Source organism: Brassica napus, chromosome C7, assembly GCF_020379485.1.
Source record: "Brassica napus cultivar Da-Ae chromosome C7, Da-Ae, whole genome shotgun sequence".
Lineage (NCBI taxonomy): Eukaryota > Viridiplantae > Streptophyta > Magnoliopsida > Brassicales > Brassicaceae > Brassica > Brassica napus.
In genome coordinates this window covers 47,415,071-47,431,823 of record NC_063450.1, presented here as the reverse complement: position 1 = coordinate 47,431,823, position 16,753 = coordinate 47,415,071, and the positions used below count along the sequence as shown (strand labels likewise).

The 16,753-nt window shown below is 38.1% G+C and overlaps 7 protein-coding genes across 8 annotated transcripts; 3 read left to right on the top strand and 4 right to left on the bottom strand.

The window, feature by feature from the left end:
* Window positions 1-52: 52 nt before the first annotated feature.
* LOC111207845 (AT-hook motif nuclear-localized protein 13) lies at window positions 53-2,280 on the top strand. The gene is made up of 4 exons (XM_048762930.1): window positions 53-1,331; window positions 1,404-1,456; window positions 1,549-1,936; window positions 2,017-2,280. Exons 3-4 carry the CDS (start codon window positions 1,769-1,771, stop codon window positions 2,260-2,262), a joined length of 414 nt encoding a protein of 137 aa, XP_048618887.1. The 5' UTR covers window positions 53-1,331; window positions 1,404-1,456; window positions 1,549-1,768; the 3' UTR covers window positions 2,263-2,280.
* On the top strand, window positions 959-1,746 carry LOC106408354 (AT-hook motif nuclear-localized protein 13). The gene is made up of 3 exons (XM_022706859.2): window positions 959-1,292; window positions 1,404-1,456; window positions 1,549-1,746. Exons 1-3 carry the CDS (start codon window positions 959-961, stop codon window positions 1,744-1,746), a joined length of 585 nt encoding a protein of 194 aa, XP_022562580.2.
* A 198-nt stretch (window positions 2,281-2,478) lies between the features above and the next one.
* On the bottom strand, window positions 2,479-4,650 carry LOC125590033. The gene is made up of 7 exons (XM_048762928.1): window positions 4,376-4,650; window positions 3,926-4,290; window positions 3,538-3,838; window positions 3,215-3,451; window positions 2,980-3,137; window positions 2,828-2,905; window positions 2,479-2,714 (listed from the first exon to the last, which is right to left on the bottom strand). The coding sequence occupies exons 1-7, from the start codon at window positions 4,605-4,607 to the stop codon at window positions 2,625-2,627; spliced, it is 1,461 nt and encodes a 486-aa protein (XP_048618885.1). The 5' UTR covers window positions 4,608-4,650; the 3' UTR covers window positions 2,479-2,624.
* Window positions 4,651-4,687: 37 nt separating this feature from the next.
* On the bottom strand, window positions 4,688-7,776 carry LOC125590034 (transcriptional regulator ATRX homolog). The gene is made up of 3 exons (XM_048762929.1): window positions 6,653-7,776; window positions 5,500-6,526; window positions 4,688-5,365 (listed from the first exon to the last, which is right to left on the bottom strand). Exon 2 carries the CDS (start codon window positions 6,503-6,505, stop codon window positions 5,819-5,821), a length of 687 nt encoding a protein of 228 aa, XP_048618886.1. The 5' UTR covers window positions 6,506-6,526; window positions 6,653-7,776; the 3' UTR covers window positions 4,688-5,365; window positions 5,500-5,818.
* A 219-nt stretch (window positions 7,777-7,995) lies between these two features.
* LOC106411458 lies at window positions 7,996-10,215 on the bottom strand. Of its 2 annotated transcripts, none has more exons than XM_013852228.3 (7): window positions 9,915-10,215; window positions 9,475-9,842; window positions 9,091-9,391; window positions 8,775-9,011; window positions 8,540-8,697; window positions 8,389-8,466; window positions 7,996-8,285 (listed from the first exon to the last, which is right to left on the bottom strand). In XM_013852228.3, exons 1-7 carry the CDS (start codon window positions 10,153-10,155, stop codon window positions 8,196-8,198), a joined length of 1,473 nt encoding a protein of 490 aa, XP_013707682.3. In that variant the 5' UTR covers window positions 10,156-10,215; the 3' UTR covers window positions 7,996-8,195. The 2 variants fall into 2 exon arrangements, with proteins under 2 accessions (XP_013707682.3, XP_013707683.2); XM_013852229.3 differs by having other exon boundaries at window positions 8,540-8,691.
* Window positions 10,216-12,140: 1,925 nt separating this feature from the next.
* On the bottom strand, window positions 12,141-14,192 carry LOC111207844. Its single transcript, XM_022706252.2, has 4 exons — window positions 14,082-14,192; window positions 13,413-14,009; window positions 13,074-13,333; window positions 12,141-12,826 (listed from the first exon to the last, which is right to left on the bottom strand). Exons 2-3 carry the CDS (start codon window positions 13,957-13,959, stop codon window positions 13,074-13,076), a joined length of 807 nt encoding a protein of 268 aa, XP_022561973.1. The 5' UTR covers window positions 13,960-14,009; window positions 14,082-14,192; the 3' UTR covers window positions 12,141-12,826.
* Window positions 14,193-14,653: 461 nt separating this feature from the next.
* On the top strand, window positions 14,654-15,974 carry LOC106408352 (AT-hook motif nuclear-localized protein 13). Its single transcript, XM_048762927.1, has 4 exons — window positions 14,654-15,154; window positions 15,236-15,361; window positions 15,430-15,591; window positions 15,691-15,974. The coding sequence occupies exons 1-4, from the start codon at window positions 14,666-14,668 to the stop codon at window positions 15,883-15,885; spliced, it is 972 nt and encodes a 323-aa protein (XP_048618884.1). The 5' UTR covers window positions 14,654-14,665; the 3' UTR covers window positions 15,886-15,974.
* The last annotated feature ends 779 nt before the right edge of the window (window positions 15,975-16,753 follow it).

The window sequence follows — 16,753 nt, the reverse complement described above, 5'->3', positions numbered from 1 at the left end:
TCTCTTAACTAAGTAAACTCCACTACTAATCCAGTGACCTAAACGGCTTCACGATGGAAATTAATAATTCAGGTAACTGGAGGGAATAACACCAAAACTAGGATTGGGAACTTGTAGCCGACAATCAAGGAACTTGGACGTACACGCATGGAAGTAAATGTCAACGTTCGTAGCTTTTAGATGAATACCAAAGTTAGTGTCTGGATCTTTTCCCTCTTTGTTGTTGTTTTTTTGTTGTGTTGGTTTTCTGGTCAAAAGTGTCTTTGTAGCTTAAAAATGTATGCGCATGGAGTTGTAATTAAAACTCTAGTGCAATCCATCTATCGTCTGTTTGGTTTGTAAGTGAGTTTTCACACTAATTTTCCTAGTTTCAAATTGATGTCAACAATAGGAGAGAAAAAATCTTGGACAAGACCGCCTATCCAAATGGAAATTTTAGGTTACTTAAATAATCATACGATAACACACTAAACCTCACTCAAATACCATTTTGTTAGCTGTCTCTAACATCTTCTCTAGTTTTTCAGGTTCATACATGTTCACAGCTTCTGGTTTAACGTGGACACCAAATCCAAAGACACATTAAAAACAAACTCCTTTTCCTCCTTAAATCTTATCCTGACATTTACAAACTAAATCCTAAAAATAAAGCATATCTTTATATTTATTTAATTAAATATCAAAAAACGATAAAATTAAATCCCTGAGAAGTGAAAACCCATAAACCAATAATTTATTTCTTTAAATTATTTAACTTCTAAGTAAAATAAACAAAGTTAAATACTGCAACTCATCTCTCTTTCTCACTACTATATAAGAACTCATGCTAGCTTGGCTCACACGCTTTCGCTTAAAACTCAAAAAAACCTTCACTTTCTCGCGCGTCTCTATATTCTAAAAAAAAAAAAAAACAGAATCTCTCCAAGAAAGTTTCTTCCTTTGCTTTCTCTAGTCTTCCATGGATTCTAAAGAAACCAACGAACATCAGCAGCTACAACCACCGCATGGGACGGTAACGGGTTCCTACAACCGCAACGCCGCCGCGTTAACCGGTCCCTCCTCCACTTCTCAGGCCATGCAACACCGTTTATCTGTCGGGGCTCTCTCGCTGCGCCAGCCTCAACAACCGCTCGGGATCGAGGGATCGCCTTCCTCCGTCTCGACGCAATTCAGGAACGAGCAGCGAGGACGAGCAAGAGGAAGGGTCAGAGGACGACCGAGGAAGTACGCTGATGTCATTGATGATGATGGTGGTGGAGGTGCAAGTGCTAAACGGGGCAGGGGCAGATCAGGTCGCTCTTATGGCTTCCTTAATTAGAAGCTTTATTTAGGTACACTCAAAAGACTCTCATCTTTCTTTCTTTTTCTTGATCACTGCTTACAGTTTATGTGTGTGTGAGCAGGAGGAGCAGAAACACTGTTGACACCTCATTTAATTAACGTCAAAGCTGGAGAGGTAATGTACTAATGTATAAGCATATCTTTTTTAATCTTGAACTTGACAAGATTTTACTCGATTAATCTTCCATTAATTAATTAAATACTCAGGACATAGCTGCGAAGATAGTGGCCTTTACGAATCAAGGACCACTCGAGTCTAGTATTCTCTCAGCTTCGGGAGCTGTTTCTAGTGCGGTGCTTCGTCACTCTAACAATCCTAACAATCCTAGTGGAGTTGTTAAGTATGAGGTAGTAACAGTTTCATGTCCTTGTGTGCGGTACTTTTGCTGGAATGTTTTTATCTGATTAAGGGTCTTCTGATCTGTATATGCAGGGCGTATATGATATCATTGCTATGTCAGGTTCTTTCTTGAATACTGAGAGTAATGGTACTGTGACCAGAACTAGTGACATGAACGTGCATATTGCTGGTCCTGATGGTCGGATTCTGGCGGGTTTTGTTGCTGGAATGCTAGTTGCTCGGTCACAAGTCCAGGTTGCTCCATTTCTCTAACCCTTTATATTTGAGTTACTTCGCAAGATACTGATTTTGGTTGGGGTGGTTTTTTATTATAGGTCGTAGTTGGAAGCTTTGTATCAGAGAAAGTGAAAGTGAGCGCAACGCGTGTTGAGAATAACCCCGAGCCAGCTTCAGCTTCAGGTTCATCATCGGCCAGTGGTGGTGGACCAGGAAGCCCTCAGTCTCAGGGACCGCCAAGCGAGTCATCTGAGGAAAATGATTGTATCAACAACAAGAATTATAAAGTTGGAAAGTCTACGCCCCGACCACTTCAGCTCTTGCCTGGGAATAATCCTAAGTAATCAAATGGTTCATGGGACGACAAATGTACGATAATTCTTCTGTAATGTCAAAAGATCAACTATGAATTAGGATTCATTGTTAATTCATCGTAATTCCAAAGCTAATGACGAATGTAGCTGTCGTTTCTTGTAGTGATATCACGAAAAGTGGAAGATTAATTTTAAAATATGATTAAATTGCACATTAAGTCATAATCGTACTAACGGAAATTCAAAAAAGAAGAAGAAAAAGACGCCATTCAGTTTAATTTAAATTTATACAAGCACTGGGTTAAATAAGCAAAAGGAAACGAGCTAGAATAAATACTTCAAAAAGAAAACATAGACTAGAATGGAAGATAATAACTTTAGTAAACACAGTTTCAACGTCTAGTAAAACGTAATGATCTCGGGAGAAAAAAACCCTTCAGGGCTGCTTTCCTCATACGTTTGGTCTTGGGAGGATATCCTACCTACAACAAGTATATTATATGAAATGAAGTGAAACATTGAGCATTTGGACATGTATTTACATTTTTCACTGTTGAGAATCTATATTATTATTATTAAGAAGAAAAAAACTTGCCTCATCATAGTAGTTGGATATTTTATACTGCCTTTGCCGGTGAGGAAAGGATTGAGAATGCGAAGTCATTCTCTTCTCCTGTTTGACAACGAGTAGAAAGAGTTAAAACAATCTATTTGTTGATAGAGAGGGAGAGGGGAGAGGATGCGTACCTCCTTTGTGTGTTCTTTACTTGAGAGATGCTTATTGAAATCATCGAGGCTTTTGCAATCACATAAACACAATGTGCAACAAAACATTCCGGTAGATGATGCAACAACCCTTTCACTTTCACTGCACTTGTGAAGAATGTGTCTTTTTGTCTCTGAAACTGGGGAAGAAAAAAAAAGATCAGCTTAAGTAGTTTGGTGGTAGTGTAGTAGTAATGGAAGATGAGAGAACAAACACCTGCAAGTAAGTTATCCCAGAGCCACTCAGCAGAAGTGACCAGGACAGGCATTTCAAAAGGCCTAACTGAATAAGCCAAAAAACAGTTGTAATTACTCTCTTGTAGTTTCCCGCAAATATATGTTGAACGGTACTTGCTCGAAGCCACTTCATCCGATATGATCATAATTGAAGCCGGAGCAGGATTATTTTTTGTCCATTTCTCAAAATCTGTAATCATGCGACTGTAATGGACCCCTGTTTCACACAAAAGGAAATTAATTGAAAATTAAAACCTTAATAATTAAATAACAGCAGGGGAATGGGAATGGGGACTAACTAACAGGGAAGGGTATGTGAAAAATCGACACCAGTGGAAGAGAGCGCAAGAAGGTGGTGAACAGGTGTTTGTTTTTGGTCGGCAAAGGCAGTGATGGAGACAGGACCAGAGTAGCCTATTTCCTTGAACGCCCTTTCTATACTTGGACGGACCCGACGAGCATCATACCCCTCCGGAATCGGACAGTCAATCATGTCCCACAACACATGTATTTCAGCTGTGGCGTGTTCAGGCGTGGCCTGGTAGTTCCTTGCCCACGTCTTCGTTACACAAGAGAGTCGTGTGTCCGGAGGGTTTATAGCCTCCTGAGCTTGACAAAAGAGTTTGTTGCTCAGATTATGAAACAAAAGTATTTGAGAGAGAGAGAGGGAGAGGATGCTTTGCTTACGTACTTCCATTCCATGCTTATAACTGGAGAGATGCTTCCTGAATTTATTCAGGCTTTGGCAATCGAAATTGCACGATTTGCAATAAAACATGGCAGCAGATGATAATCCATTCGCCACAGGGGGTGGTGCGCCTCCTTCTTCTAGTAATTGTTCCCAGCGCCAATTTGCATAATAGACAAGGAGTAAATCATCGCGACTCTTCGTTGAATTAGCCTGAAAAAGGTCGTATCTATTGCGCTGTTGTAGACGGGCCAGATCCCAGGAGAAGTCACCTTCCACCTGATCGGATATGATCATCATTGTAGCCGGAGGTGGATTTTGACCTCGCCACTCCACCATATCCCGATACATTACTGAGCGCGTGCTTTCTGTGCAGGTGAATGGATCGATCAAAAAACACAAATGTCTAGTCTGGTTGTTATAATAATATACTAACATCAGAAAAAGACTAACCTGCTATGGTATGTACAACAGCGACTCCAGTGGAAGAGAGCGCTAGAAGGTGGTGATCAGGGGTTTTTGTTTGGTCGCCATAGGCAGTGATTGAGACAGGACCTGTGTAGCCTATTTTTTCGAACGCCCTTTCCATACTTGGACGGACCCGACGAGCATCATACCCCTCCGGAATCGGACAGTCATTCATGTCCCACCACACCTCTATTTTAGCTGTCTCCGTTCCCGACATCCTCTCTAACAAAATCTATCTCAGACACAAGTCCTCCATCGATTGTACTAGGTTTTGTTTTATATACACCAAACTAATGGGCCTACCTAGGATTTGTGTGGGCTTTACCTACCTAATATCCAATCCTTTTTCTTTTTCCGAAAAATTGGAAATCTAGAATAAAAAATATTTAGTTTGTCGCTCCCTGAATCACACATCACTATTTATTTTTTATTTTATTTTTTTTCACATCACTATTTAGATCTACAGCATGATTTATAAAGCAATCAAGCTTATTTAATAAAAATCTATTCACAGCAGTTTAGTAAAAGAACCGTGGGAACAAGTGCTTTACAAAGCTAATTCCTCGCAGTCTAGTTGTTAACATATACATATAGTACTGCGACTAAAACAAAAAAGTTACTGTATATCTGAAGAACTCATGTTAGCTTGGCTCACACGTTTTCGCTTAAAACTCATAAAAACAGAAGCTTTCCAAGAAATTTTCATCCTTTTCATTCTCTAATCTTCCATGAATCCGACCTTTACATTCTCAGTTTCTCACGGTGATTTTTTACATCAAGAACAAGTGGCTGCTGACAAACAAACAAACAACAACAAAAAAAAGAACAAGTGGCTATCTACTTTGTGTTTCTTAGAAAGATTATCAGCGACATTGCAACAAAGACAGAGAAACTAAAAAGATATGTGCATGTTGCCGTTTTCTCTCTATCCTCGCTTGCATGTTCTGCTTTCGTTGCTTCTCCCTAGATTTGTACCTGCGTTTATCCACAACAAAAACTCAATCCAGACAACAACAAAAACTTGGTTCATCTAGAACCTAAAACTGTAGTTGTATCTGTCAAAAGACTGAAACAGGAAACCAAGTAGGCAGGTTATAAAGAATTCTTACTTAGTCTTCTTGGACAATGTCGTATTTCCAGGACCAGACTTTGTGGCTTCCCGATTTGATAATCAGAGACTGTTGCGTAGTCGCTAACAATACACCATGTCCTGCGTCTCTCAGAAGATCCATAAACTCCCTGAAACCGTTGTCATTTGTGATGAGAAGCGTGTTCTGAGGAGCCCTTTTTTTATCTTTAAGAAAGTTACGAATCAGCTCTCTCATATGATCATCTGCTTTCTGATCAGCCTTAGTCCCCTCCTTTGGTCCTGCACCAAACACACATAAACATAAGTACATATAAGATTGAGAATGGAAAACGAAAAGCTTAGAAAAAAAAAGGCCTACTAGGATTAAGGTCACCGTAATGCATAGTGAAAGTCTTGTCCTGTGTTGGCTCTTCATCACCCTTGTACCCCACAATGGCATGGAGCTCAAGCTCACCAGTATAGCCCTCACGCCTGAGCTTATTCTCAATCATTTTGAACGCTCCAACCTTAGGATATGAAAGATTTTCATAGTCCCACCAAGCAATGGTTTTCCTACTCTTCAGTCTATTGACCCTACGTTGTTCTTCCTTGGTTAGTATCAGAGGCTTCCTCAACTTATTCAGTTTCTTGATCTTTCTTATCCTCTTCTTCTCAGCCTTTGAGATAGGGCTTTCGTTACTCTTCTTCTTCTTTGAGGTAGATGCAGTAGATCTAGGGCGTTCCTCCGTTTCTTCTTGCTTACTCTTCTTCATCTTCTTTGAGGTAGAGGCAGTAGATATAGAGCTTTCCTCGGTTTCTTCTTGCTTACTCTTCTTCCTCTTCTTTGAGGTAGACGCAGTAGATCTAGGGCTTGCTTGTGCGTCTTCTTCTTCTTCCTGTACACGCTTCCTCCTGTTCGCTTCTTTCCTCTCCGTCTTCTTCTTCACCCTCTCTTTCTGATTCTTCTTCTTGAGCGCCTTCTTAGCATCCTTCTCCTCTTTGGAAAGGATTGGCTTCTCCTTCTTCTTCTTCGGATTCTTCCCCATGGTTCGCCGTGAAACAGAGACCTGACGACGACAAAAAAAAAAAGAAGTAACCTTTTTTTAGACAAACGACGACGACGGAGATACACTAACGACGACGACGTGAAAAAATGCAAAAGAAATGAAATCGAACAGAGATCTGAAACAAACGTCGAGGATTTCTCCGGCGGGTCGCAACTGACTCGCCAGAGAGAGGGAGAGACGACGTCGCTAGGGGTTTAACTCTTTCTTTCTTTTTTTTTTGTCAATTCTCACCGATAAAATCTGTATTTATAGGTCCAGTAACTTCTCCGGTTACGTAAAAATTCTTTTGGTTTAGTGTTGGTTCGGTTAAATTTCTTTTGGTTTGGTTAAACACACACAAAATTTGTATTCTTTTATCGACAAAAGAGACGTCGGAGACCCCTTTATATATGTTTTCACACCATATATTAATCTTGGATGATGCAATTAAATAAGATTTACAAAAAATTACTAAATGTAACTACAAATAGTAATAATATATGGTTAAATTCAAAAAAAATATTTGATATTGTATTTTTTTACAAATCGTCTCTCTCTCACAGTAGTATCACTATATATACCTGAAGAACTCATGTTAGCTTGGCTCACACGCTTTCGCTTAAAACTTAAAAACCTCAACTTTCTCTCGCGTCTATATCCTCAAAAACAGAGTCTCTCCAACAAAGTTTCCTCCTTTTCTTTCTCTAATCTTCCATGGAGGATTCTAAAGAACCCAACCAACAGCAGCAGCTACAACCACCGCGTGGGTTCAAATCTTTAATCTTGAACTTGGCAACATTTTAGTTAAAACTTATGACCTTTCCATTAATACTCAGGACATAGCTGCGAAAATAGTGGCGTTTACGCATCAAGGACGACCACTGGAGTATTGTATTCTCTCAGCTTCAGGAGCTGTATCTATTGCGGTGCTTCGTCACTCTGACGATCCTAACAATCCTACTGGAGTTGTTACGTATGAGGTATTACAACTTCGTGTCCTTGTGTGCGGTACTTTTGCTGGATTGTTTTTATCTGATTAGAATCTTGTCATTGTATATGCAGGGCGTATATGATATCAGGTTCTTTCTTGAATACTGAGAGGACCAGGTACTCAGGTAGCACTGACCAGATGTACCATCTTCGCCTCTGGCCTGGAACCAACACCCTCAGTAAGCAAATGGTTCGTGGGTCGACCTCACTGGATTTGCTTCTCTATTCCTTCTCTCCATCAGAATTGTCCTCAAGTAGATGAATCATTCTTAATTCTTACTCTTCGTAACATTTCTTCCGTGTAGCATTGGTTTTATATAAATAGAAAGATATAGAGATAATAATAATATACTTGGATGAAAATGTTTAACCACATTTGAAAAGTGTAGTTTTCGAAAAAATTCAAATTCAAAAAATAAGTATATTTTTAAAACAGGTAGTAAACAGAAATTCAATAAATTGCACATGAAATCCCAATGATTAAATTGCACATGAAATCATAACCGTACTAAACAGAAATTCAATAAATAGAAGAAAAAAAACACCATTAAGTTTAATTTATATCTATATACAAGCATTGATTTGAGAACAAGCAAAAGGGAAAGATAGACTAGAAAGGAAGTGTTTCAAAAAAAAAAAAAAAAAAAAAAAAAGACTAGAAAGGAAGATGAGAGCGAGCTTCACATTAGTAAACACAATGTCAACGTCTAGTAAAACGTAATGGTCTAGGGAGAAAAAAACCCTTCAGGGCTGCTTTCCTCATACGTTTGGTCTTGGGAGGATATCCTACCTACAACAAGTATAAATGAAGTGAAACATATGAGTATTTGGACATGTATTTACATTTTACTCTGTTGAGAATCTCTATATCATCATTAAGAAAAAAAACTTGCCTCCTCATAGTAGTTGGATATTTTATAAAGCCTTCGCCGGCGAGGGGCAGATTGAGCATACGAAGTCATTCTCTTCTCCTGTTTGACAACGAGTAGAAAGAGTTAAACAGGTATTATTGATAGAGAGGGAGAGGGGAGAGGATGCGCGTACTTCCTGTGTATGATCTTTACTTGAGAGATGCTTATTGAAATCATCGAGGCTTTTGCAATCACATAAACACAATGTGCAACAAAACATTCCGGTAGATGCTGCAACAACCCTTTCACTTTCACTGCACTTGTGAAGAATGTGTCTTTTTGTCTCTGAAACTGGGGAAGAAAAAAAAAGATCAGCTTAAGTAGTTTGGTGGTAGTGTAGTAGTAATGGAAGATGAGAGAAGAAACACCTGCAAGTAAGTTATCCCAGAGCCACTCAGCAGAAGTGACCAGGACAGGCATTTCAAAAGGCCTAACTGAATAAGCCAAAAAACAGTTGTAGTTACTCTTTTGTAGTTTCCGGCAAATAAGTGTTGAACGGTCCTTGCTGGAAGCGACTTCATCCGATATGATCATAATCGAAGCCGGAGCAGGATTATCTTTTGTCCATTTCTCAAAATCTGTAATCATGCGACTGTAATGGACCCCTGTTTCACACAAAAGAAAATTAATTGAAAATTAAAACCTTAATAATTAAATAACAGCAGGGAGATGAGACTAACTAACAGGGAAGGGTATGTGAAAAATCGACTCCAGTAGAAGAGAGGGCAAGAAGGTGGTGAACAGGTGTTTGTTTTTGGTCGGCAAAGGCAGTGATGGAGACAGGACCAGAGTAGCCTATTTCCTTGAAGGCCCTTTCTATACTTGGACGGACCCGACGAGCATCATACCCCTCCGGAATCGGACAGTCAATCATGTCCCACAACACATGTATTTCAGCTGTGGCGTGTTCAGGCGTGGCCTGGTAGTTCCTTGCCCACGTCTTCGTTACACAAGAGAGTCGTGTGTCCGGAGGGTTTATAGCCTCCTGAGCTTGACAAAAGAGTTTGTTGCTCAGATTATGAAACAAAAGTATTTGAGAGAGAGAGAGAGAGAGGATGCTTTGCTTACTTCCATTCCATGCTTATAACTGGAGAGATGCTTCCTGAATTTATTCAGGCTTTGGCAATCGAAATTGCACGATTTGCAATAAAACATGGCAGCAGATGATAATCCACCCACCACCGCCACAAGTGGTGGGTCTCCTTTTTCTAGTAGTTGTTCCCAGCGCCAATTTGCTTTATAGAGCAGGATAAAATCATCGCGACTCTTCATTGAATTAGCCTGAAAAAGTTTGTATCTAGTGCGCTGTTGTAGGCGGGCCAGATCCCAGGAGAATTCACCTTCCACCTGATCGGATATGATTAAAATTATACCCGGAGGAGGATTTTGAGCTCGCCATTCCACCATATCCCGATGCATGACTGAGCGCGTGCTATCTGTGAATATATATATGGATGAATTACATAAAATGTCTAGTCTACGAGTTTCCTTTTTGTTATACTACTAACCGGAATTGGTATGTGCAACAGCGACTCCAGTGGAAGAGAGCCCTCGTAGGACGTGGCAAGGGGTTTTTTTTTGGTCGCCATAGGCAGTGATGGAGACACGACCACTGTAGCCTAGTTTTTCGAACGCCCTTTCTATACCTGAACGGACCCGACGAGCATCGTACCCCTCCGGAATCGTACAGTCATTCATGTCCCACCACACCTCTATTTTAGCTGTCTCCGCCGCATCGTTCCCCGACATCCCTCTCTAACAAAAATCTCTCAGACACAAGAAGGTCCTCCATCGGTTTGTACTAGGTTTTGTTTTATATGGACCAAACTAATGGGCCTAAATGTAACCCGTGGGCTTTACCTACCTAATATCCAATCTTTCTTTTTCCTTTTTCCCAAAAATTGGAAATCGCCCATACTATATTTGTGAAGCGATTTTGCCACAAGTCTTTTATATAATCAATTTCACAAAACAAATACGACGTAGCTACTGAAATTGATGACATGTCTTATAGCTTAATATGACATGAACAATTGCATTTAATGTTAATTTATATTTTTGGTAAACTTTTTAAAATATGGTAATAACTCATATATTACATTTAATGTCAATTTATATTTTTGAAAATTTTCTTAGAATATAGGAATAACTCATAAATCATCATTAAAATAAATATATTCAAATATGACATTATAAATTTTGGAATATAATTTAATTATATATTTTTTAAATTATACAATTTTATTACTAAAATTTTCAAAAATGTATACAATTTTTTTAGAAAATTATAAAAATTTAATCGTAAAATCATTATTTTCTTATATATCTACAAATTTTATAAATATTGTTTAATATTAATTTTTGGTAATTATGCAACTTTTACAAATTTATTTAATATATTTAATTAAAATAAATAGATAGAAAAATCTATCTAAGATTATAATTTCAAATATATACATGCATATTCTTAAATATAATTTTTATGTTTAATTAAAAAAAATTTATATAGCTCACTAACTCTCTACGGATCTATCTAAGATTATAATTTCAAATATATACATCCATATTCTTTAATATAACTTTTATGTTTAATTAAATCAAATTTATATAGCTATTTGATCTCCACAACTTTAGTCCATAGCTCCGAATAAAGTTGCGGAGATCAAATAGCTCACTAACTCTCTACGGATCTCAACAAAATTGACTTACAAAATTTTGGAACCACTTGTCTTTCTCTTTCATGACATGTAATTAATTCATATAAAACTGTCGCATACGAACCAAAAAAAAAAAGCTATAAACATAAGTAAATATTTGTTAGAAGTCTAAAATGAACACCTTGCTTGAAGTTAAATATTAAATTTGAATATCTCATATCTCCTTTATAGATTAAATATTCCCAACAACTTTGGTGTCTCATTCCTTTTCTAGTTTTCACCTCCAATACCAAACATCAATGTTTTTCACTCAGTGCAAAATTGCAAATTATGTGAAAAAATAAAAATAATTATTTTTCTAACAAAAGGAGGACACCAAATCCAAAGAGTATACACATTTACAAGTACATATTATTTTCCTCCTTAAATCTTTCTTCTGCACATTCACAAACTATATCCTAAACCTAATAATTTGTTTATATCTCATTAATATAAAAACGGAAATAAAAAGTGAAAGTCCCTGAAAAGTGAAAACCCCTAAACCTATGATCTTGGGTAGGCCTGGGACTTATTATCCGAGATCCGGATTCGATCCGAGATGCGCTCCGGATCCGCTCCGAAAATAGGATATCCGGGGTGTCCGGATCCGAATCCGGATAGTAAAATCTTGGATCCGTGCAAACCGAATCCGGATCCGGATATCTTAATTTTTAGGTCCGGATATCCGGATCCGGATCCGTATTTTTTAAATACATTAAATTTTTAAATTTTTTTAATATTTATATTTGATATATTAATATTTATACATGAATTAATCTTATAATATTATATTTTAGTTTTTACAATATTATAAACATATATAAATATATTTATAAATATTTAATTTATGTATTATATTAAAAAACTAGTATTTTTTGTTAAAAAAATAGTATTTTTTGTTAAAAAAATTATTTTTAATTATTTTGACGGATCCGGATCCGGATATCCGCGGATAATAGAATATCGAGACGGATATCCAAAACCCGGATATCCGGAAACCACGAATCCGGATCCGGATATTAAATCCACGGATCCGACGGATCCGGATCCGGATACCCTAAATTTCCCGGATATCCGGATCCGTCCCAGGGCTAATCTTGGGTGCTATCCAGATTACTATTTAGATCTACAGCATGATTTATAAAACAATCAAGCTTATTTAATAAAAATCTATTCACAGCAGTTTAGTAAAGAACCGTGGGAACGAGTCCTTTACAAAGCTAATTCCATACAGCACAATTTTGTGACCTTTCCAAAAGGAAAAAAATATTTCAATTAACTTTTACTTTAAGAATATGATAAATAGCAAAAACTCTAGTTGTTAACGTATACATATAGTACTGCGACTAAAACAAAAAGTTACTGTATATATCTGAAGAACTCATGTTAGCTTGGCTCACACGCTTTCGCTTAAAACTCATAAAAACAGAAGCTTTCCAAGAAATTTTCATCCTTTTCATTCTCTGATCTTCCATGAATCCGACCTATACTTTCTCAGTTTCTCACGGTGATTTTTTACATCAAGAACAAGTGGCTGCTGACAAACAAACAAACAAACAACAACAAAAAAAAGAACAAGTGGCTATCTACTTTGTGTTTCTTAGAAAGATTATCAGCGACATTGCAACAAAGACAGAGAAACTAAAAAGATATGTGCATGTTGCCGTTTTCTCTCTATCCTCGCTTGCATGTTCTGCTTTCGTTGCTTCTCCCTAGATTTGTACCTGCGTTTATTCAAAAAACAAAAACTCAATCCAGACATCCCACACTCAGAGAGGACTAAGGAGGGACAAGAACTTCAGACAACAAAAACTTGGTTCATCTAGAACCTAAACCTGTAGTTGTATCTGTTAAAAGACTGAAACAGGAAACCAAGTAAAAACTTGGTTCATCTAGAACCGAAACCTGTAGTTGTATCTGTCAAAAGACTGAAACAGGAAACCAAGTAGGTAGGTTATAAAGAATTCTTACTTAGTCTTGTTGGACAATCTCGTGTTTCCAGAACCAGACTTTGTGGCTTCCCGCTTTGATAATCAGAGACTTTTGCATAGTAGCCAACAAGACACCGTGTCCAGCGGCTCTCAACAAATCCAATTCCTCCCTGAAACCGTTGTCATTTGTGATGAGAAGCGTGTTCTGAGGAGCCATTTCTTCATCTTCAAGAAAGTCATTGATCAGTTTTCTCATATGATTGTCTGCTTTCTGATCACCCTTGGTTCCCTTGGTTGGTCCTGCACCAAACACACATAAACATAAGTACATAAAGATTGAGAGAATGAAAAAGAAAAGCTTAGGAAAAAAAAGGCTTACTAGGATTAAGGTCACCGTAATGCATAGTGAAAGTCTTGTCCTGTTTAGGCTCTTTATCACCCTTGTACCCCACAATGGCATGGAGCTCAAGCTTACCAGTATAGCCCTCACGCCTGAGCTTATTCAGAATCATTTTATACACTCCAACCCAAGGATATGAAAGATTCTCGAAATCCCACCATGCTATGATGGGTCTACTCTTCAATTCATCGATCCTATCTTGTTCTTCCTTGGTTAGTATCAGAGGCTCCCTCAACTTCTCCAGTTTCTTGAGCTTTTTTGACCTCTTCTTCTCAGCTTTCTTGATCGTTGAGGTAGGGCTTTCGTTACTCTTCTTCATCTTCTTCTTCTTTGAGGTAGAGGCAGTAGATCTAGGGCTTGCTTGTGCGTCTTCTTCCTCTACACGCTTCCTCCGGTTCGCTTCTTTCCTCTCCGTCTTACTCTTCACCCTCTCTTTCTGATTCTTCTTCTTGAGCGCCTTCTTAGCATTCTTCTCCTCTTTGGAAAGGATTGGCTTCTCCTTCTTCTTCTTCGAATTCTTCCCCATGGTTCGCCGTGAAACAGAGAGAGATGATCAGAATCGTTCGCCGCTCAGAACTGAAACAAAAAAAATGCAAAAGAGTTACTTTATGTAAACGGTGACGGAGATTTGATATTGAAGTCCATTACCTGAAACAAACGTCGAGGACTTCTCCGGCGGATCGCAACTGACTCGCGAGAGAATGGGAGAGACGACGTCGCTAGGGGTTTAATTATCTCTTTCTTTCTTTCTTTTTTTTTGTCAATTTTCACCGATAGAATCTGTATTTATAGGTCCAGTAACTTCTCCGGTTAGGTTAAAATTCTTTTGGTTTAGTGTTGGTTCGGTTAAATTTCTTTTGGTTTGGTTAAACACACACAAAATTTGTATTCTTTTATCGACAAAAGAGACGTCGGAGACCCCTTTATATATGTTTTCACACCATATATTAATCTTGGATGATGCAATTAAATAAGATTTAAAAAAAATTACTAAATGTAACTACAAATAGTAATAATATATGGTTAAATTCAAAAAAAATATTTGATATTGTATTTTTTACAAATCGTCTCTCTCTCTCAGTAGTATCACTATATATACCTGAAGAACTCATGTTAGCTTGGCTCACACGCTTTCGCTTAAAACTTAAAAACCTCAACTTTCTCTCGCGTCTATATCCTCAAAAACAGTGTCTCTCCAACAAAGTTTCCTCCTTTTCTTTCTCTAATCTTCCATGGAGGATTCTAAAGAACCCAACCAACAGCAGCAGCTACAACCACCGCATGGGACGCTTACGGGCTCCTACAACCGCAACGCCGCCACGTTAACCGGTCCCACCTCCACTCCTCAGGCGATGCCCCACTGGTTATCTGTCGGGGATCTCTCGCAGCGCCAGCCTCAACAACCGTGGATGCAGTTCGGGAACGAGCAACCAGGAAGAGGACGACCGAGGAAGTATGCTTCTTCTGATGTCATTGATCTTTCTCTGCGTCTTGGTGGTGGTGGAGGTGCAAGTGCTAACTCATCAGACCCACCACCTGTTAAACGGACCAGAGGTCGTCCTCCTGGCCCCGTCAAGACCCAGCTCAACGCTTTAGGTACTCCATCGATCTTTCTTGAAACCCCTTTTTTTTTTAATCAAATCAAGATATATCACTGCTTGCTTATAGGAGGAGCAGGAACACCGTTTATACCTGATATCATTGAGGTCGAAGCTGGAGAGGTAATTGTTCAAATCTTTAATCTTCAACTTGTCGAGATTAATTTTACTTGATTATCTTTCATTAATTAACTAAATACTCAGGACATAGCTGCAAAGATTGTGGCGTATACGCATCAAGCGGGACCACGCGAGGTCGTTATTCTCTCAGCTTCAGGAGCTATATCTAGTGCGCTGCTTAACAGTCCTAGTGGAGTTGTTAAGTATGAGGTATAACATTTTCATATCCTTTGTGTAGTACTTGCTGGAATGTTTTATCTGTGATCTGTATTTTGCAGGGACAATATGAAATTGTTGCTATGTCAGGCTCTTTCTTGAATACTGAGAGTAATGGTACTTTGACCATAACTGGTGACTTGAGCGTGTCTCTGGCTAACCACAATGGCAAGATTGTTGGGGGTATTGTTGCTGGAATGCTAGTAGCTGGGTCACAAGTCCAGGTTAATTACTACATTTCTCTAATCCTTTTATAGTTGAGTTGATTCACGGAATCTTCAAGATGTACTGACTTTGGTTCGGGTGGTTTTTTTTTTATATAGGTCGGTGTTGGAAGCTTTGTACCAGAGCGAGTGGTTGAGAATAACACCGAGCCAGCTTCAGGTCCAGCAACAGCCAGTGGTAGTGGTGGACTAAATGATAGTAAATCGCCGCTGCATCAAGTTGGAAACTCTACGCCTCAACCACCTGACCAGATGTGCGATCTTCGCCTCTGGCCTGGCAGCAACCCTCAATAAGAAAATGGTTCGTGGGTCAACCTCACTGGATTTGCTTCTCTGTTCCTTCTCTCTGATCAGAATTTTCCATAAGTAGATTGATCTGTTAAGTAGGTTTGAGTTCATCTTTTTATTTTGTTTCTTAGTTTCTTTTGATTGTGATATGATCCTATAATCAACGAATGATCCGGTTTATAGTTTCAAAGTGGGTCTCAGTTCATTTTTTAATATATTTCAAATTGTACATTTTCTCTTGTTTTCAGTAAAAGCTTTTGGTCAATACAAAACAAAAAAAAAACTATAATTTTCAACATTTGATCTGTCTTTTACTTATTAAAGAAAAATTGTCTTAATTTGTGTTGATTTATAATAGTAACTTTTTTGTTCTGATAACCAATACGCATTAATCAAAAGTAACACACATGCAGTGTCCAAACGCAGTATTAAAATTTAAACCTTACTAACGAGTGTTAGCTTTTTAGTCCATAGCTCCGGTTTCCGGTTAAAGGTGTGGAGACAAAATTTTGGAATTCTCTGGTCTTTTTCATCACATAGCCAATATATATGCTATGTGATTAGAAATTATGATATTTATTGTTACATGTGTGAGCTAAAATTTGAAAGACTTTTATATCTTTAATGAGAATGTTATGTATATATAAATTGGGTGAAGTTTACTCTCGTAATTGATACTTAAGGTAGAAGTGACTAAATTTCAAGCAAATGTCACAAAAGACTCGTTCAATGCATGGTATTAATTAAGCAAACAAAACAACAATCAAAACACACTTTCTATTTTTAGTAACCACAACTTCGACACACTCTCACGCCATACACACATCTTCCACGCATACTCTCCAAAAATAACTTTTAAACTAAGAAACAATTA